Raw genomic sequence first — 23,789 nt, forward strand, 5'->3', positions numbered from 1 at the left:
TTGTTTGTCATTCCTTTTGATATGATGAAATCTATAATGCAACTTGGGGCTTTATCCGTTTCATTATCATACTCACATTCCATATACTCGGCCATTTAGTGGTTTAGTGCGATATGGAGATATTTTACAATCACTAATTGGAATATCTACATCTTGTTTTTCCAAAGTAGTTGCAGCCTTGGCTGCTTTATCAGTGCCTTCATTTCCTTTAATATCTATATGGGCAGAAATCCAACATACAGTATTTCTACATCTTTACCATCATGCCATTTGTGAGGTCAAAGTTTGATCTGTTGCACAAAAGGTATATTTTGGATTGTAGTATGTGGGAAACTAAGTTATTTCCAGTGGATTTCCAGGAATTCCATATGAAATCTGGATTTCTCAAGGTTTAAAACTGAATCTTAATGTACTGTGGGCTTCAGTTTAGATGGGTTCTGAGTAGGCCTACCACAGATGGATACAACCTACACTATGTCTTTGAGTACACACTGCAGGCAGCAGTCAAGGTCCATCATTTGCAGCAACCTTTGATTCCTTGGGTGTTTTGCTGTCTTTCTTATAAACTTAATTTTCAACTATGGTTTTCCAATTGCTTTCATTCCGTCTTGCTCCATTTCCACCACTCATTCATCCCTTTGGGCAAGTCCTGTATGTGGTTAATCTAAAGTAGAAAAATAATAACTGCAAGTTAAAATGAGTTCTCAGCTGTCAGTAGGTCAAGTTCTTCCTTAAAATGGTAAATTTCTTGTAATTCAGTGAGGAAGAAAACCCACTTCGGCTATTGTGAAATGCAGAGTGTTTAAAATGAACCCACTTCGGCTATTGTGAAATGCAGAGTGTTTAAAATGAACCCACTTCGGCTATTGTGAAATGCAGTGTTTAAAATGTTCACTAATAAATGATGTATTGAATGTTCATCAAGAAATGTAACAAGATTAATCAAACAATGCAAAACAGACACATAATGTACAATACAGTGACCAAAATCAAACCTTATTTCAATTGAAAATGTTTTCAGAGGTTTTATGACCACCAGCCGGTAAGAATTTTAACTGGAGTCAAGAGATTCAGAGATCCATTTCTAAAAAGTATTGCTATGGAACACTCATAATAGCATATATAATAAGTGGGAGAATATTCTTTATGCATCCAATACAACGAAGATGCCACTGTAAAGTACACAAGTTCCCAACCCAAGGAATGACAATAGCCTGATGAAATACAACCAATGAATTTGTTGCATTAATGTAGATTTTATCTACATGGCAGACACCATTAATCCAGTCATATAAAACAGCATGAAACTCAAGTGCAAATCTAACAAATTTTGAATAACAATTTGTACTTTTGATAGGAATACCAACCAGAGCCTTTATGTGAATATCTTTCTTTGTGCAAGCTGGAAACCAGTCGAAAAATGATATTTTCATGATAAAAGTTTTATACGTACTTACCCAGTAATTACTTAGCTAAGAATTTCTTGCCTCGGCAGCTTGAAAATTAAAAAAATTTGCGGGTAACGCTTCACAGGTTAAATGTAGGCGACTGATCGATCCCGCCCTCTAATGGGAATACCAAGAACTACTAGCAGACAACCTCATTCTGTTTATGCCAAATGTCCATCAGCAGGGAGGAGGGAGGGCTCCGTCCATAATTACTGGGTATGTTTATATAAAACTTTATTTTATCATAAAATGTCATTTTTTAATAAATATCTTACCCAGTTATTACTCAGCCGATTCAACATTGACAGGAGGTGGGATACATGGACTTATTCTACTCCAAAACATTAAGAAATGTAATGAATTTGAAATAGCAAGAGTCACTAGCATTGAGTACAATGCTTGTAATTTTTTATCAGTTAAGAGAGCCTGCAGTAGAGAACTGCTTTATTCTCAGCAAGCTTCAGCAAAACTGTCAAAACGAAAATTAGGCTGCTTTCATTCTGCCAGGGAGTTGGTCCAGCTTTGCAGCAAAACCTGTCAAAGCCGCCTCATCCGGCAATGAGGAACATAGGCCAAGGGAAGAAGAGATGTAGCATCTACAAAAAAGAACAGCTAGCCAAACAAGGACATACTGCTCATACTGTGTGAGGGCAGTCTGTCTGTGACACTACAGTGTGGTTTGCAACAAATGTCAAGATGATAATAAGGAGATCTGAGTAGCAGGTAACTATATTTGTTTCATACTGCATTCACACATCTACAATATACTAGAAACAATAAGGTTTTATTGCATATACAAGCACCACATTCACCAGAATATATTATCATAGCTGAAAGCTCATGTTTTTGCTGCTGAAATGTAAATGATGTCTAGTTTTATTTATTCCAGGACCGATGTTTTCTGTGGTTCCCAGGATGCACAGGCCGCTTAAGGGATTCTTATATTTCCTAGTTGATAGATTAGAATAATTTTTTGCTCAATGACATTTTTTTTTATTCCAGTACCTCAATTGGCAAGATAATTTTTATTTCAAAGGTTTTTTCTAATATGTCAAAGGTATATTCTATTTAGTTTAATTGTCATAAATACAGGTCATATTTGTTCAATACTTATTTTTTTACTTTTGTATGTTTTTGGTATAATAAAGCATGTTTGCTTATTTTTTCGTTTTTCCTACAATGATTCCATATGAATACAGGGATTCTGATAAAGTTACGAGCAGGTGGGTTTCCTATCTAGGTTAAATAACTTTTGCTGACACTAGTTAAAGTACCCAGAGTACCACGATACAAACATATCTCAATTCCTATCAAACATTATGAGACTTGTAGAAATACGTCTCAATACCGAAAATACTGGTTTGATAAAGAACGCAAATTCTAAGTTTGTTACGCTAATCGGTAAATGAGGTAACGAACGCAAAATTTAAAATTTTATGCTACTCAAAAAAGTAAAGTTGACCTTTACCGATAAATTTCGCTCGAATCTAATAAAGATTAACTGATACTCTAAGATATGTGTTCACTACCAAAAAAAAAAAAAACCTATCGGCCCAGTAGTGAACACAAAAATACGGTATTGCTCTATTCGGAAAGGCAACTAATGCAATGTTTACATTATTACATTACTTACTTGTAACATGTCTCGAACGTAAGAACTGGTTCGGCAACAAATGCAATGTTTACATTACTATGTTAACCTGTAAGGATGGTAGCGCGGTAAACTACGCTACTGGTAGTTAAAATATTTGACTGCAGATTCGCTACTGCAGCAAAATAAGAAAAACTTGAATCAGGCCCATAACAACACAATAAAATACTGTCCTGAAAGCTGAAAGCTTGAAGACTACCCAAAATTGTTGATAATCCTTCACCTAAATCTGGTCTCTCACCGGAGAATTTAAGAAAACAGCCACCCTCAAAATCGGTGTTACCCGAACATCGGCAGAAACAGAATGAGGCTGTCTGCTACCAGTTCTTGGTATTCCCGTTAGTGAGCGGGACCAGACACCTGCATTGAACCTGTGAAGTGTTACCTGCGAATTTTTTAAATTTTCAAGCTGCCGAGGCAAGAAATTTTTAGCTAAGTAATTACTGGGTAAGTTACTTAACTTGGTGGTTAACAGGTGGAGATGGGGGGTGAGTGGGGAGTATCCCTCACTCATTAACCGTTACCTCCACTTGCTACAGCTGCAAGGATTCAGCGGGGTAGCTGAGATGGGACAAAATGTAAAAGGCTCTGTTTGTATGCATAGGGCAAATACAAATTGTTATTCAAAATGTATTTTTTCATAAGGGAATACAAACCACTGCCTTTTATATCAAAGACTTACTCCTTAGGTCAGTCCCCTTGAACTGGCTGGAGTTGAAAACCACCACAGAATTACCATGATTCTGGATGCCCAGCAAGCAGGGGAAGACAGCTCATGTAACCTCCTACCAATCTGGCAAAACAGTTTGCCAGAGTAGTGAGGCTTCAGTTCCCCTTATAAAGCAAGAAGGGGTTACTCAGAAAGGAATATTTTGGAGAGCCATGATGTCTCCCATATGAGACTTCAAGGTGGATGGCAGTTTAGTACTGGCTATTACAATTAGCGGGTTAAGGGCTAAACTCTACCTTGTCGTCTTTGCCCCTTATATGCCGTGGCAATGTTGATAATCACCCATTTCAAAGTTCCCTAACTTTAAACATGAACATCTCAGTTCGTAAGTTTTCCCAATTCCAAAAGCTCCAGGGACTTAAACTGACCAATGTGAACATCACAAAAACCAAAAGACAGTTAATACTTCTGAAACAAAGTTACCTGTTCTTTGGGGAAAATTAAAACATTTTGAACAATTTTTCTGAACAATTTTAAAATGTAAAAACAAAGTTAGTGTATAAATCTGAACACCTACATTAGCCTAGAAACAAATAGTAACTGCTGTCAAGATCTTTAAAACTGAATGAGATAAGCAATGGAAGTTGGAGGGGGAAGTTAGGAAGTAGGTGGCCAAAAGCCATAACTTGAAGCACATGATGCCAGTGAACACCAAAGAAAACATTTTACAGGTTCATTAAATATTCTGGGAAATATTAAAGAAAAGGCTGCTTATCCCAAACAACCACCTTAAGGGTAGGTCAAATTTTCCTAAAGTACTGCAAGGATGTCTTCCAGGAGAGTTAGTGCTGTAGTCAAGAGTCATCTGAGGATGACAACAGCTGCTGATGGCAAACCTCCATCGGTATTAGAAGCTGCTACATCCTTGAGCAAGAGATCGTGTTCAGATTTAGGTCTGGTGTCGTTACTCCTAGAATGAGAAGCATTCACAGAGGAAGGAAGGATGGGTGATGGGGCTAAGAAGGAACTAGAAGGAACTAAAAGGGTCGGGGTTATCACCCAGGTAACCAGTGAACGGTTCTTGTCCTTCCTCTTCTCAAACCTAATTCACCTTGCAAGGTGAAACCCTAAAACATGCCCTTATCCTGCATGAAGTATACTGTATACAATTGCAACAATTTAATGTTTTTTATACATTTAAAAATAACAAAGACTGGCTGATACAAAAAAGGTAAAAACACAACAAAGGTAATAAACACCAAAGCTAATAAATGAGCAAATACTTATCCATAAGCTTTCAACCAAGCAGGTGGAAAGTGCAGTAATAAGTTTGACACCATTAGCAGCCGAAAAGAAAAGTGAAGGTGACAATGAGTTAAGGGATATTCCCCACTCATCCCTCATCTTCACCTATTAATCAACTGGTTAACTTTCTTGTTACGTCGACCAGTTTCCAGTTGCAAGCTGAAAGATACTTCTATATAAAAGGCAATGGTTTGTATTCTCACACCAACAACTAAATTTTATTTGTTTGCTACTGGTGGAAAAAAATTCCACCAGAATTACCTTGAATGCCCACTTACCATCTATAAAGCTAATACATTTTTTCATTACTGAAACAACTGTTCACAATTTCAAGCATTTCTAAAACATTTTACCAAGGTTACTAAATGAAATTCCTGTTCTAAGCATGCTAAGATCATCAAAGACAGGTTTCCCCAACAGACTTTCAAGGTTTCAAAGGCAATCCCAAAGTTCTCTAATACTCTTATAATACAGACACTACAGAGTCTCATTCATTTTTCAAACATGTCACCAGGGTTGCTAAACCCTGTACATATTTCCCAAAAATTCCAATGTTACAAAAGATAGCCTCATACTTCTCAAACATGGTATTCAAATCCATTTTATGCTATACAAAGCAACATTCTTAATAGAGTATACCAATTTTTCTTGACTGAATATTCAGTGCCACGCTACTCTAATTTACCACTTACTTCACTAAAAATGAAATGCCAATGATTCATACAATGCCTGGCATAATTCTTTAAAATCTATTTACAATACTCTTAACAGGAAATTGGTATTCAAGATAAAGTAACCTCGGGAACCTTTCAACAATCATTGACTGGCAAGGAATGTGTTCAAAATCAGTATGCAAACACTATAAAGCCAACAATATTGGCAACTAACCTGTAATACATGGAAAATCTTTTGATTCTGAAGAGCCATTTATTAAAATGTGGCCTTAGAGTGCTTTTATTAGATTTCTTGTAATACTAACATGGGAAAATGTCTGAATATAATTGTATACTGCCACTGCTTTATAGATGTCATATAGCCTTTTTAATGTACTGGTCTGGTTACATCCTCAGTACAATGAAGCAGATTATGAACCATTTTAATGACATCTTCCTTTACAATGATACAGTGTACTAAATGAATATTGAAACTGAGGATGACAGAACAACACCTGAATAAATGCATTTTGCATATACTATACTTTCCTACAGCAAACCCCCTTTCTTTTCCTAACAACTATAATTTACATCTCAAATTATTGCCACCTAAATAAAAAAAAAAACAGGTTTTTATCCGTCACAAGTGGTATACAAATCAAAAGTAAAAATGCATTGAATTCTCTTCAGGGGGCCAGCCAGTTTATGGGTGGCAACCTGAACTTATTGGGATATGGCTGTAGTTCAGTATGTTTACCAAGAATAAAGGATGCTGTAAACATCAAATTTGCCCGTTTCAGTTGAATAACCTTCAAATGTCTTCCTCCTAAACTAATTGCTCTAAATGGATGAAACGAATCAGGTACAAAACACATATTTTAAAAAATATCATTGTTTTACAAAACAAATTACTGTACCAATTTCCTGGCATCAAAGATACACCCCAATTTTTATTATCAAAACCTTTAAAAAAAGAAAAATTTAAAAATAAGGTTGCAACACTTTAACAAGTCGATTACTTTGTTTTCGTTGTGCACCACACACATCTGTCTCAATGCACCACAGGTCCCATGGCTTTGGGTGGTACAGTATGTAGACTGTTATGTTTGTCAAATATATTTCAAAAACACTTCATTTATTTTAGTTTATGTTCCCTGATTCTCATATGAAAAAATAAAAAAGGTTAAGCTACAAATCTGACAGGTTTAGGCCTATTGAATAATAAGTTTTAATGAATCTGATAGAAAAAAGCTGGAAGTTCTATCATTTAAGTTTTGAGACATGGGCTTCTGAAGTTGCAGCAGCCCAACTGAGAGCGGATGTGTCAAAATGCTACTTGTACCAAGGTTTCTAGGCTACTGAGCTCCCAGTGAATGTCTCATATTGGTGGGAAGAGACACTGTAAGCCAATTTTGATGCACTCTTTCAATAAAACCTAGTTTTATTCATTGTAATAAACAATTATTGTACTGACATGATGCAACTCTCAAGCTCCAGTGAGAGGGGGAGATTGTAGGAAATCCCCCATAACATGACTACAACAGATTTGTATTAAATACTTCACCTTGCCATATAGCACACCTAGCAAATAAATGTAATAATTTTGAGTTTTTTCCTCAAATCCCTCATTCATTCACTGGCCAGTCCCCTTTAGAAGTAAAAATCAAATACAAAACACATCAGCATCTGATTCCACAAAGATTTTGTGACCATAAAACTTCTCGAGCAGAATTAAAAAGCTACTATAAAACAACTTGAGTACCAATTGCACTACATTTTAAGTAACATGTTCACAGCATACATGGTGGACAAAGTATAAAAATTAAGTACAATGAATATAATTTAAGAGAAAATACCTTTGTCTTGGTAATATACTTACTTAAACCACTTGTCTACTTCTTGATTTTCTTGAAAGCATCTTGAAAGTTATTAGTTAGGGTACCTCACAATACCATTCCAGCTATTAGCATGGCACTGGAAGAAGCCACAAGCACAAAGAGGATGTCTGGATGTGTAAACGGAGCCGGGTTACATCCGTCCTTGTCATTGCACGTACAATACTCCATGTGTATGTTGAAAGTTCCAGAACGATATATACAATACCGAGCGTCCCCTCCCACACCTGCTTCTCCAAGTCTTGCGCAGTCCCTCTTATATCTCCAATGTCCATCCACTTCGAGATGCCGAGAAGAACAAAATTTTTAATACAATGATGCAAAAGCAAAGTTATATGATCAAGCTATCCAGCAAATATGGTTCGATACAGATAATGTGATTAAAACACAACATAATCATGCAATGACAATATCTTTACCAGGAAGCTTTATTCCAAAGAAAAAGCACGAACACACAAAGGGAACTTCAACTAACTTGTGATTATCCCTTTCTGTTTCAATGGCTAATTCTTTAATGATATGAAACAATATCAACATGAAAAAAAAACAGTATTTTTAACAACCGTGAAAATTCCCAAGGAAGCAAAATGCCTGCATAATCCTCTGTTCCCCCACCCCACCCAGGAAACCAGATAATGGTTGAATTTTGTCTCATAAAAATACAGTGGCTCCTCACTTATTCACATTCACTTTATCCTCAACGTGAAACTATCTGCAAGTAACCAGCATCCGGCACCCAAGATATGTGTAATTCATGTGAACTGCGTATTTGCGGGGATGCGTTCCAGACCCCCGCGAATAGTTAAAATCCCCGAATACTTGCTAACCCCTCTCTAAAAACGCTTATAATTGCTTATCTTGAAAGTTCAAATACCAAAGGTATACTTGAAGAGAGAGTTTACCTCTTTAACCTCTCTGACAACAAAAAAATTTCTTTGTTTTTTGTCTTCCAAAGATGTATTACCTTTACTACACATTTTTAAAACACTATGAATGCACAAACAGTATCTTTTCCCGAGAGAGGGGGGGGGCTGAACTCAGTATCTATTTACCTTTCTAACCATTTCTCACATTCAACCCTTGGGCGAGGGAGAGCGGAGAATAACTCCTTATGATATCAAAAGATTAAAATCCATGAACTTCCAAGGGCAGCATTCTTCCCTGTGGCCAATATGTCAAACTGTCAAGTATACTGACATTTACCCTCCCCAATCCTTTCTCAAGTCAGCATAAAATGACTGGGAATCACTATTTGATTGTTTAAAATGTTCAATAATTTTCCACACAAATGCACGGAAAATATTATATACTTTTACTATTATTATTATATTTAATCTTATTATCTTATTAATATTTGAAAATTAGTACTTATTAAGTAAATCATTTATTATCATACAAAAGAAACATACGTACATATTACACGTCAACAAATTCTCTCGCCTTTAATAATATTATTAAACCTTATTAAACTTATTAATGTTTGAAAATTAGTATTGTAAATCATTATTTCATCACAAAATGTACCCTCTAAAAATGGTTATACTATCATCCTGAAACATATATTTTAATATAATTTCAGTACTACGACAATGTAACTTTAATATTTCAACAGTATCGATTCTGAGCATCTATCTTTGCTTCAATGAGATCTGGGTCCGTCCTGAATGGAGGAAAAAACCAGTTTCTCTCTCTCTCTTTGAGTTACATATTATTTAATCTTACATTTATTATTATTATTATTATTATTATTATTATTATTATTATTAACCTTAATATTTGAAAATTAATAAATCATCTTATCATAAAAAAATGTATTTAGTCATGAAAATAACATAAAAATACACTATTATTAGTGAATATTTCTCGACGAATAAGTTCACGAATTGCCGTATTTTTTGCAAATAATTTATAGATGTTCCACATATAATCCCACGAATCGGCGAGTCTGCGAATTGAGAGAACACGAATACATGGGTTTACTGTATGATTCATAAAAAAAAAAATCTGATGGTTGGCAACACTGCTTGGCCATAAAGAACTGTTGGTAACACTGCTTACAGGCATAAACAGACTGAGAAGGTTTTTTTGGAAGGTGGGAGGCCATTTTTTCTGGGGGGGGGGGGGAAGTGGGTAGGATTGGAGGGGAGATTGATTAATTGATCTACGGCTATTAAAACTGGTATCACAACATCTAGGTTATTGACACTAATAAAAGTACATAGGATATTAAAAAGATAATTCAAGTTTAAAAGAAGTTTCGTATAAGAAATATCTAAAAAATCTATATGTACTGTATATGCATACCCTATATATATAATTATAACTGTAAATAAATATATACTATGCATACATACACACATACTGTACAGTACTACAGTGGGTCCCTGTCTACTCGCGGATCAGCAACCGTGGCTTCACTTGCTCGCAGGTTTTTCTGTGGGACTTCTCTCCAAATATATTGTGGAAAATTCACTAATTCGCGAATTTTTTCACAGGGCAATAGTCACTAATTACTGTATTTTCATTTTATTTTCATGACTAAATACATTTTTTATGATAAAAAAATTATTTATTAATTTTCAAATAATATTAAACAGTAAAATATCAATAAAATCCCAAATTAAAATCCCGCAAAAGCACTAAACAGCTTTCCAAAGTACACAAACACCTCAGTTCAACCCCTCTCTCTTTCTCTCACTGAGATAAGTGAGAGATTTTTTATACACATGTAACATGTGTTTATTTGTTTTGTATAATAAATAAATGATTTACTAACTTTCAAATATAAATGTTAATGTAAGAACAGCAAAATATCATTTCAATTCATTTTCCCAGTTTTTTTTCTGTCTCCGATTTTAGGGGGGATGAAGGCCTGTCAACATCTTGACATGTGAAGGGGGAACACCTAGGCAAAATCTCTCTCTCTCACTCTCTCTCTTTACCAAAGGATAGGTAGAATGTGAGAGATGGATAGATAGATAGATACAAAGGGAGAGTGGTTGATAGAAAGATATAAATCTTTTAACTGATGTAAACAAAACTCAGTTCAGCACTTCTCTGTGTGTGTGTGTGTGTGTGTGTGTGTGTGTGTGTGTGTGTGTGTGTGTGTGTGTGTGTGTGTGTCTTGGTACTTTATATATCCTTTAATGAAATATGAATTACTGTAACATTAAAAATATGAAACTCCAGATAGTTCACAAAGCCATCATCGAATGAGTGCATGCAGTGTATACACACTGTGTTTAATTTTTAATTTTTTATTGGCTGGAGGAGTTGGAAGTAGTCAATCACAAAGCTTGTAGTAAACCCCACCTCTCTCTCTCTCTCTCTCTCCATGATGACACGCTATTAGCTGGAAGAATTGGAAATAGCCAATCACAAGGCTTGTAGCTTGGACGCTTTGTGTATGTAGTCAGAGGGTGAGTTGTATTCTCTCTCTCTCTCTCTCTCTCTCTCTCTCTCTCTCTCTCTCTCTGAGATAAGAGATTTTTTAAGCATATGTAACATATGTTTATTTGTTTTATATGATAAATGTTTTACTAATTTTCATACATGTAAGAACAGGAAAATATTTCACTCATTTTTCCCAGTTTTTTTTTTTCTGTCTCCAAATTTAGGGGGAGGGATAAAGGCCAGTCAATCATCTTGACATATTGACCATGAAGGGGGGAGCACCTGGGCAAAATCTCTCTCTCTCTTTACCCAAAGGACTAGTAGAATGTGAGAGATGGATGGATGGATGGATGGATAGATAGATATGGCCAGAAATAGGAATCACACAGCAGGATATGTTACCTTGATGCTGATTTGCTTGTAGTAGCATGACATGCTATTGGTTGGAAGAGTTAGTAGCAACCAATCAAACAGCAGGGTACCAGCTTTGCTAGTTGCTGAATGACTTGTAACTCTGATGCTTTGTGAGGGAGTGTTCCCCCTTTTTTTTTTGATTTTAGTTTAATGTTTACAGATACTGTATATTCTTATAACCTAGTTTTGTGAATTAATCTTTATTTACCTTTGCGTACTACTGCCACTAGGGTATTAAATATTTTTAACATGCAATTGTATTTTTGTTTTCTCTCTCTCTCTCTCTTTGGAGTAACCTCACACGTAGTTGTGAGCCATATACTCGTATTTTTAAGGGTAATATTTTCAAGGGTAATGTTGTAAGATGACTTTGAAATTATATCAAAGGGTTTTAGGAGGATAGTTTAAGGTATATTTGGTGTTTGAACTATTAAAATAGGCAGTTACAGTGGGACCCCGCTTATCTGCGGTTCAGGATTCTCAGATTTTTCTGTGGAACATATATACACATTATTGGCAGAAAATTCACCTATTTGCAGTATTTTTCTTAGAGAAATATTCACAAATTACTGTATCTTCATGCATTTTTGTGACTAAATGCATGTTTTGTGATAAACCTATTAAAATACTCAGGTACAAGCATTTTTAAAGGGTTTTTTGGTGTCTGAACTATCAAAATAGGTAGTTACTGTATATGTGTTTTTAGAGGGGTGTCAAGCATTCGTGATTTTAGCTATTCACAGGGGGGTTGTGGCATGCATCCCCTGTGAATACCAGGGATCAACTGTATAAGCATTTTTAGAGGGGTCTTTTGTGTTTGAACTATTAAAGCAGGCAGTTAAGCATTTTTGGAGGGGTGTTTCAACTTATCACAGATTTTTCCTTAACACAGGTGGTTGTGGTCCCTAACCCCAGCGATTACCAGGGACCAACAGTATATGATCAGAATTTTGTTGAGGAGGCCTGCCTCCCTAATAAAGATATATGTGTAGCTGCTATATGTTACAATCCTCACCGAGAATTGTAGCTAGGATAAAATGTCCATCTCGGTCACATTCCCAAGAGAGGAGCCTGTCTTAGATTCCTAAGAATGGGACATTCAACCAGCAAATGTCTCAGTCAAGGGCACAATACAGTCATTGCAGAATGGAGGATTTTCACCTGACATAAGAACCCATGAGTGAGTTTTGTATGTCCAATCCTTAGCCTGCACAACAAAATTGCTTGTTCCCTTGGCATATGGGGATATGACCAAGGAGATACTGATGATGTAATACTGTGCATTTTTTTATTTGTTGCAATATTTTCCCAAAGGGACTGCCAAAGGTTTTACATTTTCTGACCAATAAGAGGATATGCATCCCAATAAGGTAGTAGGTCATCTTCTGGGCTCTGGAGAGGTGAATGCTGACTTAGCAAGTTGATCAGTTTGTTCATTCCCAACCACCCCAACATGGGATGGAACCCGGCAAAAATTGACTTCTTTACCTCTTCTTTTCGCTAACAGCAGCCATTCTAATATCAGTGGGTTTAAAGAATTAAAACATTCTAAAGACTGAAGAACAATTCTCGAGTCACAATATATAGTAAAATTATTTCCATTCTGTGTTAAAATTTCCTTTAAGGCCTTTAAAATTGCATGCAGTTCTGCTGTAAAAATAGATGCAACACATGACAATCTCCTGCTTCTTTCTACACTTGAGAAGGGCATTCCAAAGCAGACTCCAGCACCTGACTTAGTGCCATCAGTAATACCACAGTATAATATGAAGATAAAAAGCCCCATAAAACACTATTTGAATGTTGCAACCATATATTTCAAGCACTTCCCTCTGTGCCCCTGTTCACTGGTTAAATATGGACAGATGAAATGTTACAAGTGAATATACAAAGCATATGTAGGTGTGGCATTAAGTCTCTGATGGTATGCAAGTGACCGTTTCCCAAGAAGGAGGGAAAATACGTGAAAATAGTCCCTCTAGATAAGAAGACATACATCAATAAAGTTCAAGAACTTCTAAACGATGCAGAGACCTATGATAAATTAATGAAAGATCCCACAACTAAGCTGCCCAATTTAACAAATCAGTCAGAACCATAGGGGGTAATAAGAACATAGAATTACTAGAGACATTCAGGATAATCAACCCCTCTCTCCCCTATTTTTACGGCCTCCCGAAAACACATAAAGATGGGATTCCTTTACGCCCCATAATATCTAGCAGGGGCTCTTTCATGTAAAAATTATCAAAATGGCTCGCAGACCTGTTATCACCCTTTCTAGGAACCTTCTTATACTCCCAGTCAAACATGCAGAGGATTTTATACAAAAATTTAATAGCTCAAACATCCCCTCAAATAACATCAAATTGCTCAGCCTAGACGTTGAGTCGTTATTTACTAAAGTTCCAATCGCTGACATGTTGTCCTTTTCTAAAGAGGAAGTTGCAACCATATGAAGACCATTTTTCTCTTGGCATAGATAAAATTCTAAAACTAATCAACCTCTGTGTAACTAACAACGTGTTTTGTTTCAATGGTAATTTTTACAAACAAAAATTTGGCTGTAGCATGGGCAGTCCCCTATCACTCTTTCTGGCATGCAGTCCCCTATCACTCCTTCTAGCAAATTTGTACATGGAATATTTCGAAACAGAAATTTTGTCGTCTATCAAATCCCGTAATATGATCTGACATGATATTTATATTTTCTGGGACAATAGCTGGGAAACTTTAATGAATTTTTAAGACTATATTCGCTAGCTCCGACCATAAAATGGGAAAAGGACGGAAATTTGCTGTTCCTATATGTAGTGGTCATAAAAGAACAGAACAGATATGCTTTCACAGCATATAGGAAACCCACTTTCGCTGTTTCCTATATTCATTTCTTAAGCTACCATGATGTCTCCGTAAAGATCATGGTAGGATGCAACTCATTCCTCAGGGGCTTAGAATATGTTCAAATGGGTAGATAAAGAATTCAACATGATCTGCTAACACCTAACACAACTGCTCTATCCACCATACATTATCGAGAGGGCTATTAACAAAGCGAATAAAATATACTACAGAGGTCCCACTCACAACAGACAAATAGATTTTAACAACAATATAAAGCTTCTGTACAACGAGAACATCCACAAAGCCACAGAACAACTCAGTTCTAACAACCCTTTCATTTTCCATTATCCCAAGTCCATCGGGAGCTCGCTCATTAATGTATACTTAAATAGAAAAGGGGAAGAAGCCGGAGTTTACAAGATTCCGTGCAGCAATTGTAATGAGATTTACATGGGGGAGACGGGTAGATCCCTCTCGCAAAGATTAACAGAGCACAAAAGATCAGTGTGGTATGCTTTGGAGAGTTTGGGAATTTTCCTGCACATCAGCGATAAAGGTCAAACCATAAACTGGAGCGGGGTGGAGCTGGATTTCAAAAGTAGCTATCTGTACAAAAGAAAGATGCTGGAATCTGCTATCATCAATCAAACCAACAATATGAACTTGTCAGGAGGACATTGGAAACTGGATGACATCGACAGGTTGATCCTGAGGCCTCTTCTCAAGCAGGTATTCCAGAAAACAAGACCACTAGATGCATCGCCAAACAGGAGTTAATGAGGCCAAAAACCACTAGGGAAATGTTTATTTTCCCTCCTTCTTGGGAAACGGTCACCTGCATACCATTGGAGATTTAATGCCGCACCTACATATGCTTTGTATATATACTCTTGTAACATTTCATCTGTCCATATTTTACCAGTGAACAAGGGCACAGAAGGAAGTGCTCGAAATATATGGTTGCAATGTTCAAATAGTGTTTTATGGGTCTTTTTATCTTCACATCTACAGAATTTTACCTCTGGAAGGTTCCAGGGGGGCTAACCGAATACCTAGCTGGTAAAATGTACTTCCTTGGCAAGTTTAATTGATTGGTTATACATTTTACTCTTAAAGCAAATGGTTGAGGTTGTTAGGGGTGATTTTCATAAAATTGCCAATGCCTTTCATTTCCGATATAAATGATATAAATGCTGGTTAAGGACTTAGGGAGCCTCTGAAATCTGTACAGCTCCAAACCAGCAGATGTTGGTAAAGAAGACCCAGAGGCATCTCACCAGCATATTTATTCAGCAGGAGATGATTTAATGCTCTTGTAGCTAATCTTACCCCTCCAGGATAAATTAAGCATTTTAGGGCTACAGTGTTAGGTTTTGCCAAGGTGTACACCTCACACCCATAAGTCAACTTTGAAAAGACTACAGCTGTATATATAGTCTCAACATTTGAGTTCGGTCAGCACCCCAGGAAGTGTGAGACACAACTTTCAGCAAATTCACTGCTTTAAAGTATTTTGTCATACTATATTTCAGATGTGGGACCCAAGCCACCTTGCTATCAAAAATCAACCCATTAAATGTTTCACCAACACAAGCGATTCTCCACCAATGTATGAACAGATCTGGATCAGGATGGAATCCTCTTATATGGCAAAAGTGCATGGTTACCATTTTACTAGCTGAAAACCTAAAACCAATCATCTCAGCCCACTTTACTATATTATCAATGCAGAGCTGAAGGTGGCATTCAGCCACTGCCATCCTTAATGCTGCAAAAGATACAGAAAGGTCATCAACAAAAAGGGTATATGATACATCTTGGGGAATTATTTTGGATACTCCATTGATTGCAAAGTCAAACAAGGTTATGCTTAGGACACTTCCTTTTGGCACTCCTTCTTCTTGGTTGAATACATCTGACACTGTTGCTCCAACCTGAACCTGAAATAACCTATTTTTTAAAAATAAAAGCCTTGATAAAAAGAGGCAAATTGCCTCTCAGGTTACATTCATAAAGGACCCTCAGAATGTCATATCTCCATGTTGTATCATAAGCCTTCCCAAGATCAAAGACAATAGTGACGTGTTGCTGTGTGTTAGCAAAATCTTCACACACTTATGATTTCATTCGAACCAATGCATCGGTTGTGAAGTGCATTCTTCAAAACCACACTGAGCAGGCAACAAATGTTTACTACATTTTAAGTACCACATCAAACGTATACAGTGGACCTAAGCTATATCGTGGTTCAGCATCCGTGGCTTCAGTTAATCGGATTTTTCTGTGGAACGTATACAGTAATACCTCAAACTTATGTGAGTTCAGGTTCCAGAACCCCTCGCATAAGGCAAGGATTCTCATAAGCAGCATTAAAGGATACACTTGTGAGATTGCCAGCAACATGCCAGCACACCACCTAGGTTGGTTGGTTGCTAAGAACTCACTCTACACAGTTGCAAGTACAATACAGTTTATGTTAAATGCATTGCTATTTAACACTAAACAGTTTCCTTGCTTTCTTTTTCAACTGTTCATCCGTTTCTCACTGGCTTTACTTTCATGATAACGCACCTTGCCATAATCAGTGTTAACTAGTTACTCGTTTAACAGGAGTCGAGGTAGAAGTACACTAAAGAGCGCCGGTCAGTGGATTCATCTCCAGCAAAAGGAAGTGAAATGGAACAATGCATGCTAACCACCTCTTAAATACCAGAGGAGAATCAACCAAACCATGGTTGAAACCCTTAAAGTCTAAATGGAGGAACTCAGATGGAAGAAAATGGCAATCTACAAACAATGATGGTGAGGTAAATAAAAACTCCAGAGGAGGTGACAGACAATGGAACATTAGGAAAGACTTCATGGAATGCCAGTAGTAAGTACCAGGCAGCTGGGAGAGAGATGGCTGGGTGGGGAAGGTAGAGGGTTCTTGCACGATGTCACCATGTAACTGTGACGATAGCCGGAGCCTTCTGCACAACGCTTAAGAGGCGATTGCCAAGAAGCGAGAGCCGTTCTGCCACCAGGCTAACGCACTCTAGATAAATAAGTGGCAGAAGAGGGACAGAATGGAAAACTGGGTAGACAGGGGAGGGTTATTGCCTGCTCGGCGGACTGTACCGGGCGGCCAAATGTTAACAGGAGAATTGACGCATGGCTCAGAACTACTGATGCAAATGTAATTCGTCTGTATCCCTAAGTAAATCTGCCAGTTCACACATATCACTATCACTCACCAAAACAGATGATGCATAAGCCGGTGAACACGAGTGCCAAACTGCCAAACAACTCACCCGGAGAACATGCCAAACCAGGGACGGCTGAGAGGTGATGAAGGGCACAGTCCTTGGTCCCGAGATACGCCATGGTTCTCTGTCTGCGGAGAAAACCAATGGACCCAGGGAAGTCCAAAGGGTGGGCTACAGACAAGACGTAAAGGCCCAGACACCTTCTCTCTTGCAGGGGAAACCGAAAAAGGTTGATCACTGGGGGGAGAGCCGAAGGAGTGAGAGAGAAATTAACCTAAGCTACCAGGTAGGCTAATGGAGGAGGAGGAGAAGCAACACTAGAAGACAAAAGGAAAAGATTGGAAATTGTCTACGTAATCTATCGGCCTCTAGCGCCTTCCGATACTTAACAAAATTTCATCCTCTCATCAGATCACTCATTATCTTCACATCAAGAAAACCACACTCATGCCTCAACAGCTAGGCTAACGATAGGCTACATGGCCATGCACAACCGAAACATTTGGTTTCCACAAACTCTTTCCTATACAGCCTAATGCTTTCATCTCTGCTTGTTGTAGATGACATAATGCATAAACAGGAAAAAAGCCAATACCGTACAGGAGAAAATAAACCTGAAATCATCAAAATTATTACTAACCCCAATTCACACCGTCTGCATAAGACACAGCATGAAGAATTCTGACAAGAACGAAAACATTCCAGTGCCACCTGATGAGATACAGATGATTACAGAGACAATCCTTAGCAGGTTAGCCAAACTTTTTTTTTGTATGCAGATCGCACCTAATGGTGCGAGGATGTAAGCTAACTTTAACAGTAGGTAAGATTCATTTCAAATAATAAACTTTAATAAATCAATAGATCACATTTTGATATTTTGAGCGCACACTACATACCTACTTGTGATTACAATGAAAATCTGTCAATGTTCATATCAAGCAATTACTTGTGAGCTACAGCAGCTACAAACAGCAATACTCTTTAACAAGTAAGGTCTTACCTGCCAACTGCTGCTTCACACATCTGAAACTGGGGTTATAAGCTTGGCCTTAAAACTCACTGGAAATGATGTTACCAATAAAATTAAAGGTTTATGTAATTTCTTTATGATATCACAACCAAACATCCAAAACAACATCTCACCTTTCATTCTTATTTTGCGACACATATTTGCTGGCACACCTCGTAAATGCGGTAATTCCTCCGCTAAACTGCAGTCTTTGGGATTTGCGGTGGAGTTATCAAATGGGTCACTACAAAAAGGATCTAGCATACTATTGCAAAACCAACACTTGATGCCTGTCAATAAAAAATTATAGGTAAGCAAAACACATATTAGGATCAGTCCAAAACCACCAGAGAATGAATGATAGAGTTTGGACAGTATTGAAAGCTTAGCTCTAAGTTTTAAAAGGTTCTTGTGAAAGGATGGGAAAAAGCTTTTACTCAAAAGTTTCAAAAAATCATAACATTCTTCAACTGTTTTGATGTTTCATAAAAAGCAAACTCAGAATTTCTCGATAAGCTACAAACCAGTATAAGAACATATCAACCAGTCAAAATTACAACTATGAAGTCTCTGATGTAGTTACCTGTTTTGAGAAATCCCATTTAAACTCCTGCAACATCAAAGTATGTCTTTGTGAAGTAAAAATGTTGGGAAGCAAACTGTTACAAGGAAATTCATGGTGGTCAAACCATACACTGTGCTGTATTTTATACCATATAGGATACACCCATTATATTTTTTAATAAAGCAAGAAATAACAATTAGTTCACTCTTAACAAGAATTTTACTCATCACTTTTCATTGTAAATAAAACATTTTGCTACAAACCTGCAAGTAGCTCATAATTCTCTAAATTAAATCAACATACGGAATGTATCTGTATCATTAGTTAAAAATTACCTGGTAGGCCACATAACATAATTACCTTCCATACCGTGCAATAACAAGGAAATAAAACCAGTCATTTCAATCACCCAATCTTTGTACAGATCTGTTTCAACTAGAACACCCTCATTATTATTATTATTATTATACCTGTTTCCACAGCATTTAATTTGTACAGTCTTCTCTATTAGTCGTGTAGAGCAATGTGTGAGGGCACAGACCGGGGTTCGTAAGCTTTTTATAACCTCTGGTCATATAATCAGTTAGAGTAGGCTGTACCCGAACATCCAGAAGGGGAGGGCACCATCAACACTGCATCTTTATATTTCAAGATCTTCCTCGTTGCTCACTCTTATAAAAGTGTTGTCTATATAACGATGGTATTGGCAAAAAAGAACCCCTAAAGGGGATCCCATTGCCATGTCATCTATCTGGCAGTAAAGATGCCCTCTGTGGGTGGTAAAGGGGGCCTTTTTGGTGCATGTTTCAAGAAGGGCTTTAAAGGCTTCTTCGGGGATGTTCAAAGCCTGTGTCTCCTCACATCTATCTACTCTATCAACTCCTTTGACACCGTGACATACATACAACGTCATATAGGTCCAATACTCGTGTCCCGTGACATTTCTGGAACAAAGTTACATTTAAAATACTTGAGCTGGAGTAGGAGAAATAATGGGATTGGCTATTGGTTAGTTCTTATACATCTGGAATACCTTACTAACGTGTATTTAGCTCCTCCCACATCTGAAGCCCCGCCCTTCAGCAAGTCTGAACTTGAATAAAGATACAGCATACCACAAGGTTGGTACCACATGGCCAGTACTCTAGAAGCATTCAGAGTGATCGATATGACAAATTTTTTTATTAATTTGTATTTTTCATAGCTAACAAACCTACGGTCTTAACTTAAAGGATAAATCTTCTACTGCCAGCTGAAAACCAGTAAAAAAACATATAACATTATAGAACAAGGTATTGGTGGCAACAGGGTTCAGCCAATCGGATAAGAGAGGAGGCATCAGCCGACACCCCTTAACCTGATAGCGCCGTGATGCATTTAGTTTCTTCCAGCCCAGGGAATCCATTTGAGGGGTGGCATGAAGTGGTCAATATACATTAAAACCATAGGTTTGTTAGCTATGAAAAATACAAATCAATTAAAAAATTGTCATTTGTCAATACATGGAACAAACCTAGGTCTTAAAGTAAGGGTAGACTCACTTTTGGGGGGAGGATTATTATTATTAAAGTATTAAAAGTTTAATCAGACCACTGAGCTGATTAACAGCTCTCATAGGGCTGGCCTGAAGGATTAAAATGAAATGGAGTACCAGGCCTAAGTCGTAGGCTAAGCACTGGGACTAAATGATAAATGAATAATGAAATTTTAAAAATATGCAAAACGGCATATGCTTCCACACTAGAACACATGCACACATTAAATACATTTACTCAAATTTCATCGGTACAATTAAAAAAAAAAAATAAAACTGAGTAATGACAAAATTCTGAATACAGGCAGTCCCCAGTTTTCAGCGATCCGGTTTTACGGCGCTTGTCTAGCGACGAAAATCATCAATTTTCGGCGCCGATTTCCGCTTATTGGCGCCAAGAATCAGGTATTGGCTCCGATACCTGGTTATCGGCGCCGATAAGCCCCAAAAATCACCAATTGTCGGTTATCCATGATTTTCACGTATCGTCACGCTGTCGGAATGGAACCCCGCTGATCAACCGGGAACTCCCTGTAACTCTAAGATTTTTTCAAAATTCAGATTTATTTTCTATATTAGCTGCACCGTGGGATTTTGTATTTTCACAAATTACTTTTTATACTTCATCAATTAATCTACATTTCCTCATGAATACGGAAACTGAGTCAACTGAAAATGTTGCAGACTCTGATAAAAACTCCACCAATCAATCCATTTCCAAAAGTTGATAACCGATGTTGGTTGTATTTTAGGCATTCACATAACACGTTTGACTGTTATTATCAGTTTGCATTCTGGGCATTCGGGAGCTGGTTCATGTGGGCTGATCATGAAGTGTCCTTGTACCAGACGAGTATAGCCTATTTGGCGATGTGTTAAATTACTTGCGCATGTCTCTCTCTCTTGTATGATGAACTCCAATTTTGAACTCCAGGTTTTATTTGCTTCAACTTATTCATTTTCAGATTCTTCATTCCATTTATTTTGCCATTTGTTTATACAGTGAACCCCCCGTATTCGCGGGGGGATGCGTACCACACCCCGCGCCAATAGCTAAAATCTGCGAATACTTAAAACCCCTCTAAAAACACTTAGAACTGCCCATTTTGATGGTTTAAACACATGAAAAACCCTGTAAAAATGCTTATACCCAAATAATGGTTATTTTAATAGTTTTACCATAAAAGAACGCATTTATTCTGTAATGCCTAAACATGTTATATACAAACCCTCGCTACTTACAGTAATTAGTGAATTTTTCTTACAGTTATAAGAAAAATATTTCAAAAATAGTCGCGATATATGAAGACCCAAATTTTCCATTAAAATAATTAATATCTGCTAGTACTGTTGATATTATGTTCCAATTCAGACAAAATGAAATTAAACAAAAAGAGAATGTGATCATCGATAATTCATTATAGTACTAGTAAAATTAAACTGAACATGAAACGCTAATCAGATGCAGTCTGACATTGTCATATTTGAATGGTGTAAGGCTGCTGGGTTATAAAAACTGTAATGCCTTTTCCATGAATCTTTTGTACTGCATCCAATAATATTGTTTGCTAAAAATCACAGTAAACCTATACTACTACAACAATAAGAGCATAAAATAGCGTAAAGTATACAGAGAACCCCCGGTCCTCGACTGTACTAGAACTTCGAAATTTTTCCATGTTGAGTAAATTTTGTATATTATAAACAAACCGAAAATAATCATATGATGGATTTTCGGATATTTCAAAAAAGCATTTAAAGCCCACACATCTGCGATATTGAAAAACAAATATTTCATTAATTCCATTAATAATTATTAATATCTGCTAGTACTGTTGGTTCATTGCATTATGACATATAATTCAGTACAAAATGAAATTAAACAAAAATGTTTATGAATGTGATCATACGATAATTCATTATAGTACTAGTAAAATTAAACTGAACATGAAACGCTAATCAGATGCAGTCTGACATTGTCATATTTGAATGGTGTAAGGCTGCTGATGGCTACATATATACTAATTATAAAAAGACTACAAATGTAATGAATGTGCATCTTTTCCATGAATCTTTTGTACTGCATCCAATAATATTGTTTTTTGCTGCAAAAATCACATCTCGAATAAACCTTTTCATACTACTACAACAATAAGAGCATAAAATAGCGTAAAGTATATTTGAATTTGAAACTAGCATGTAAGATGGGCTGTGATTGGTTCCATTGGTGATAGATGACGAATCAGCTCCCAAGTTTTGTAATCTCGCCTGTGATTGGTGTTTTGACCGTTTCTCCGACCCGCAGCAGCTTCCCTTGTCTCTGACCCGCAGCATCTTCTCGCGGCCACTTTGTTTCCCGCTCTCTCGGTAGATAGATGCTGTTTACATTACCAGTGCTGTGCGTGACAGTGTGTGTTTGAAGTTGAACTTTTTTTAACTTTGTTTAACCCCTACAATGGCTCCCAAGCGTTCTGCTTCTGCTAAGGCTGGTACTGAGTCTAAACGCCAAACGGAAAATGATGACGATTGCTGAGAAGGTGACACTTCTCGATATGTTGAAGGAAGGGAGAAGTTCGCGGCGTGGCCCGCCATTTTGGAGTGAACGAATCCACCGTTAAGCTACATTAAGAAGGATGAGGCGAAGATTAGGAAGACGGCTGCCATCACCTTTAGCAAGTCAGCAAGCGGTTGTTACGGCTCGTAATAAAAAACGATCGTCCGTATGGAAGGTGCTTTGTCAATCTGGATTGCCGACTGCGGAAGAAGAAAATAGCCTTGGATACGAACACCATCCGAACCAAGGCTTTGAGGTTGTATGAGAATTTCGCGCAAAGGAACCTCAAGATGATGGCGACCACGCTGAAGAAGAAGAGGAAGACAACGAAGATGATGTAGATGAACCTCAAGCAAGGACATCCACTGATTCCCAGCCTCAGACACGCGTTTACCGCCAGCAAAGGATGGTTCGCCAAGTTTCAAAACGCCGGCCTGAAAAGCGTTTCCCTGCATGGCGAGCTGCTTCCACTGACACGGTCGCTGCTGAAACTTACGCGAATGAGACGTTCAAGAATATTATCGCTGAAGGTGGATACAAGCCCGAACAAGTCTTTAATATGGACGAGACGGGTTTGTTTTGGAAGAGAATGCCATCACGAAC

The 23,789-nt window shown here is 37.3% G+C and overlaps 1 protein-coding gene across 1 annotated transcript in view; it reads right to left on the minus strand.

Moving 5' to 3' along the window:
• Positions 1 to 7,610: 7,610 nt before the first annotated feature.
• Positions 7,611 to 23,789, minus strand: part of LOC136835160 (UPAR/Ly6 domain-containing protein crok-like) — a 60,194-nt gene continuing 44,015 nt past the window's right edge. Inside the window, exons 2-3 of the mRNA XM_067098370.1 lie at positions 18,668 to 18,823; positions 7,611 to 7,900 (exon numbers count right to left, since the gene is read on the minus strand). Coding sequence (XP_066954471.1) covers positions 7,671 to 7,900; positions 18,668 to 18,823 — 386 coding nt within the window. The 3' untranslated portion in view covers positions 7,611 to 7,670. The remainder of the gene's footprint in view (positions 7,901 to 18,667; positions 18,824 to 23,789) is intronic.

Source organism: Macrobrachium rosenbergii, chromosome 55, assembly GCF_040412425.1.
Source record: "Macrobrachium rosenbergii isolate ZJJX-2024 chromosome 55, ASM4041242v1, whole genome shotgun sequence".
Lineage (NCBI taxonomy): Eukaryota > Metazoa > Arthropoda > Malacostraca > Decapoda > Palaemonidae > Macrobrachium > Macrobrachium rosenbergii.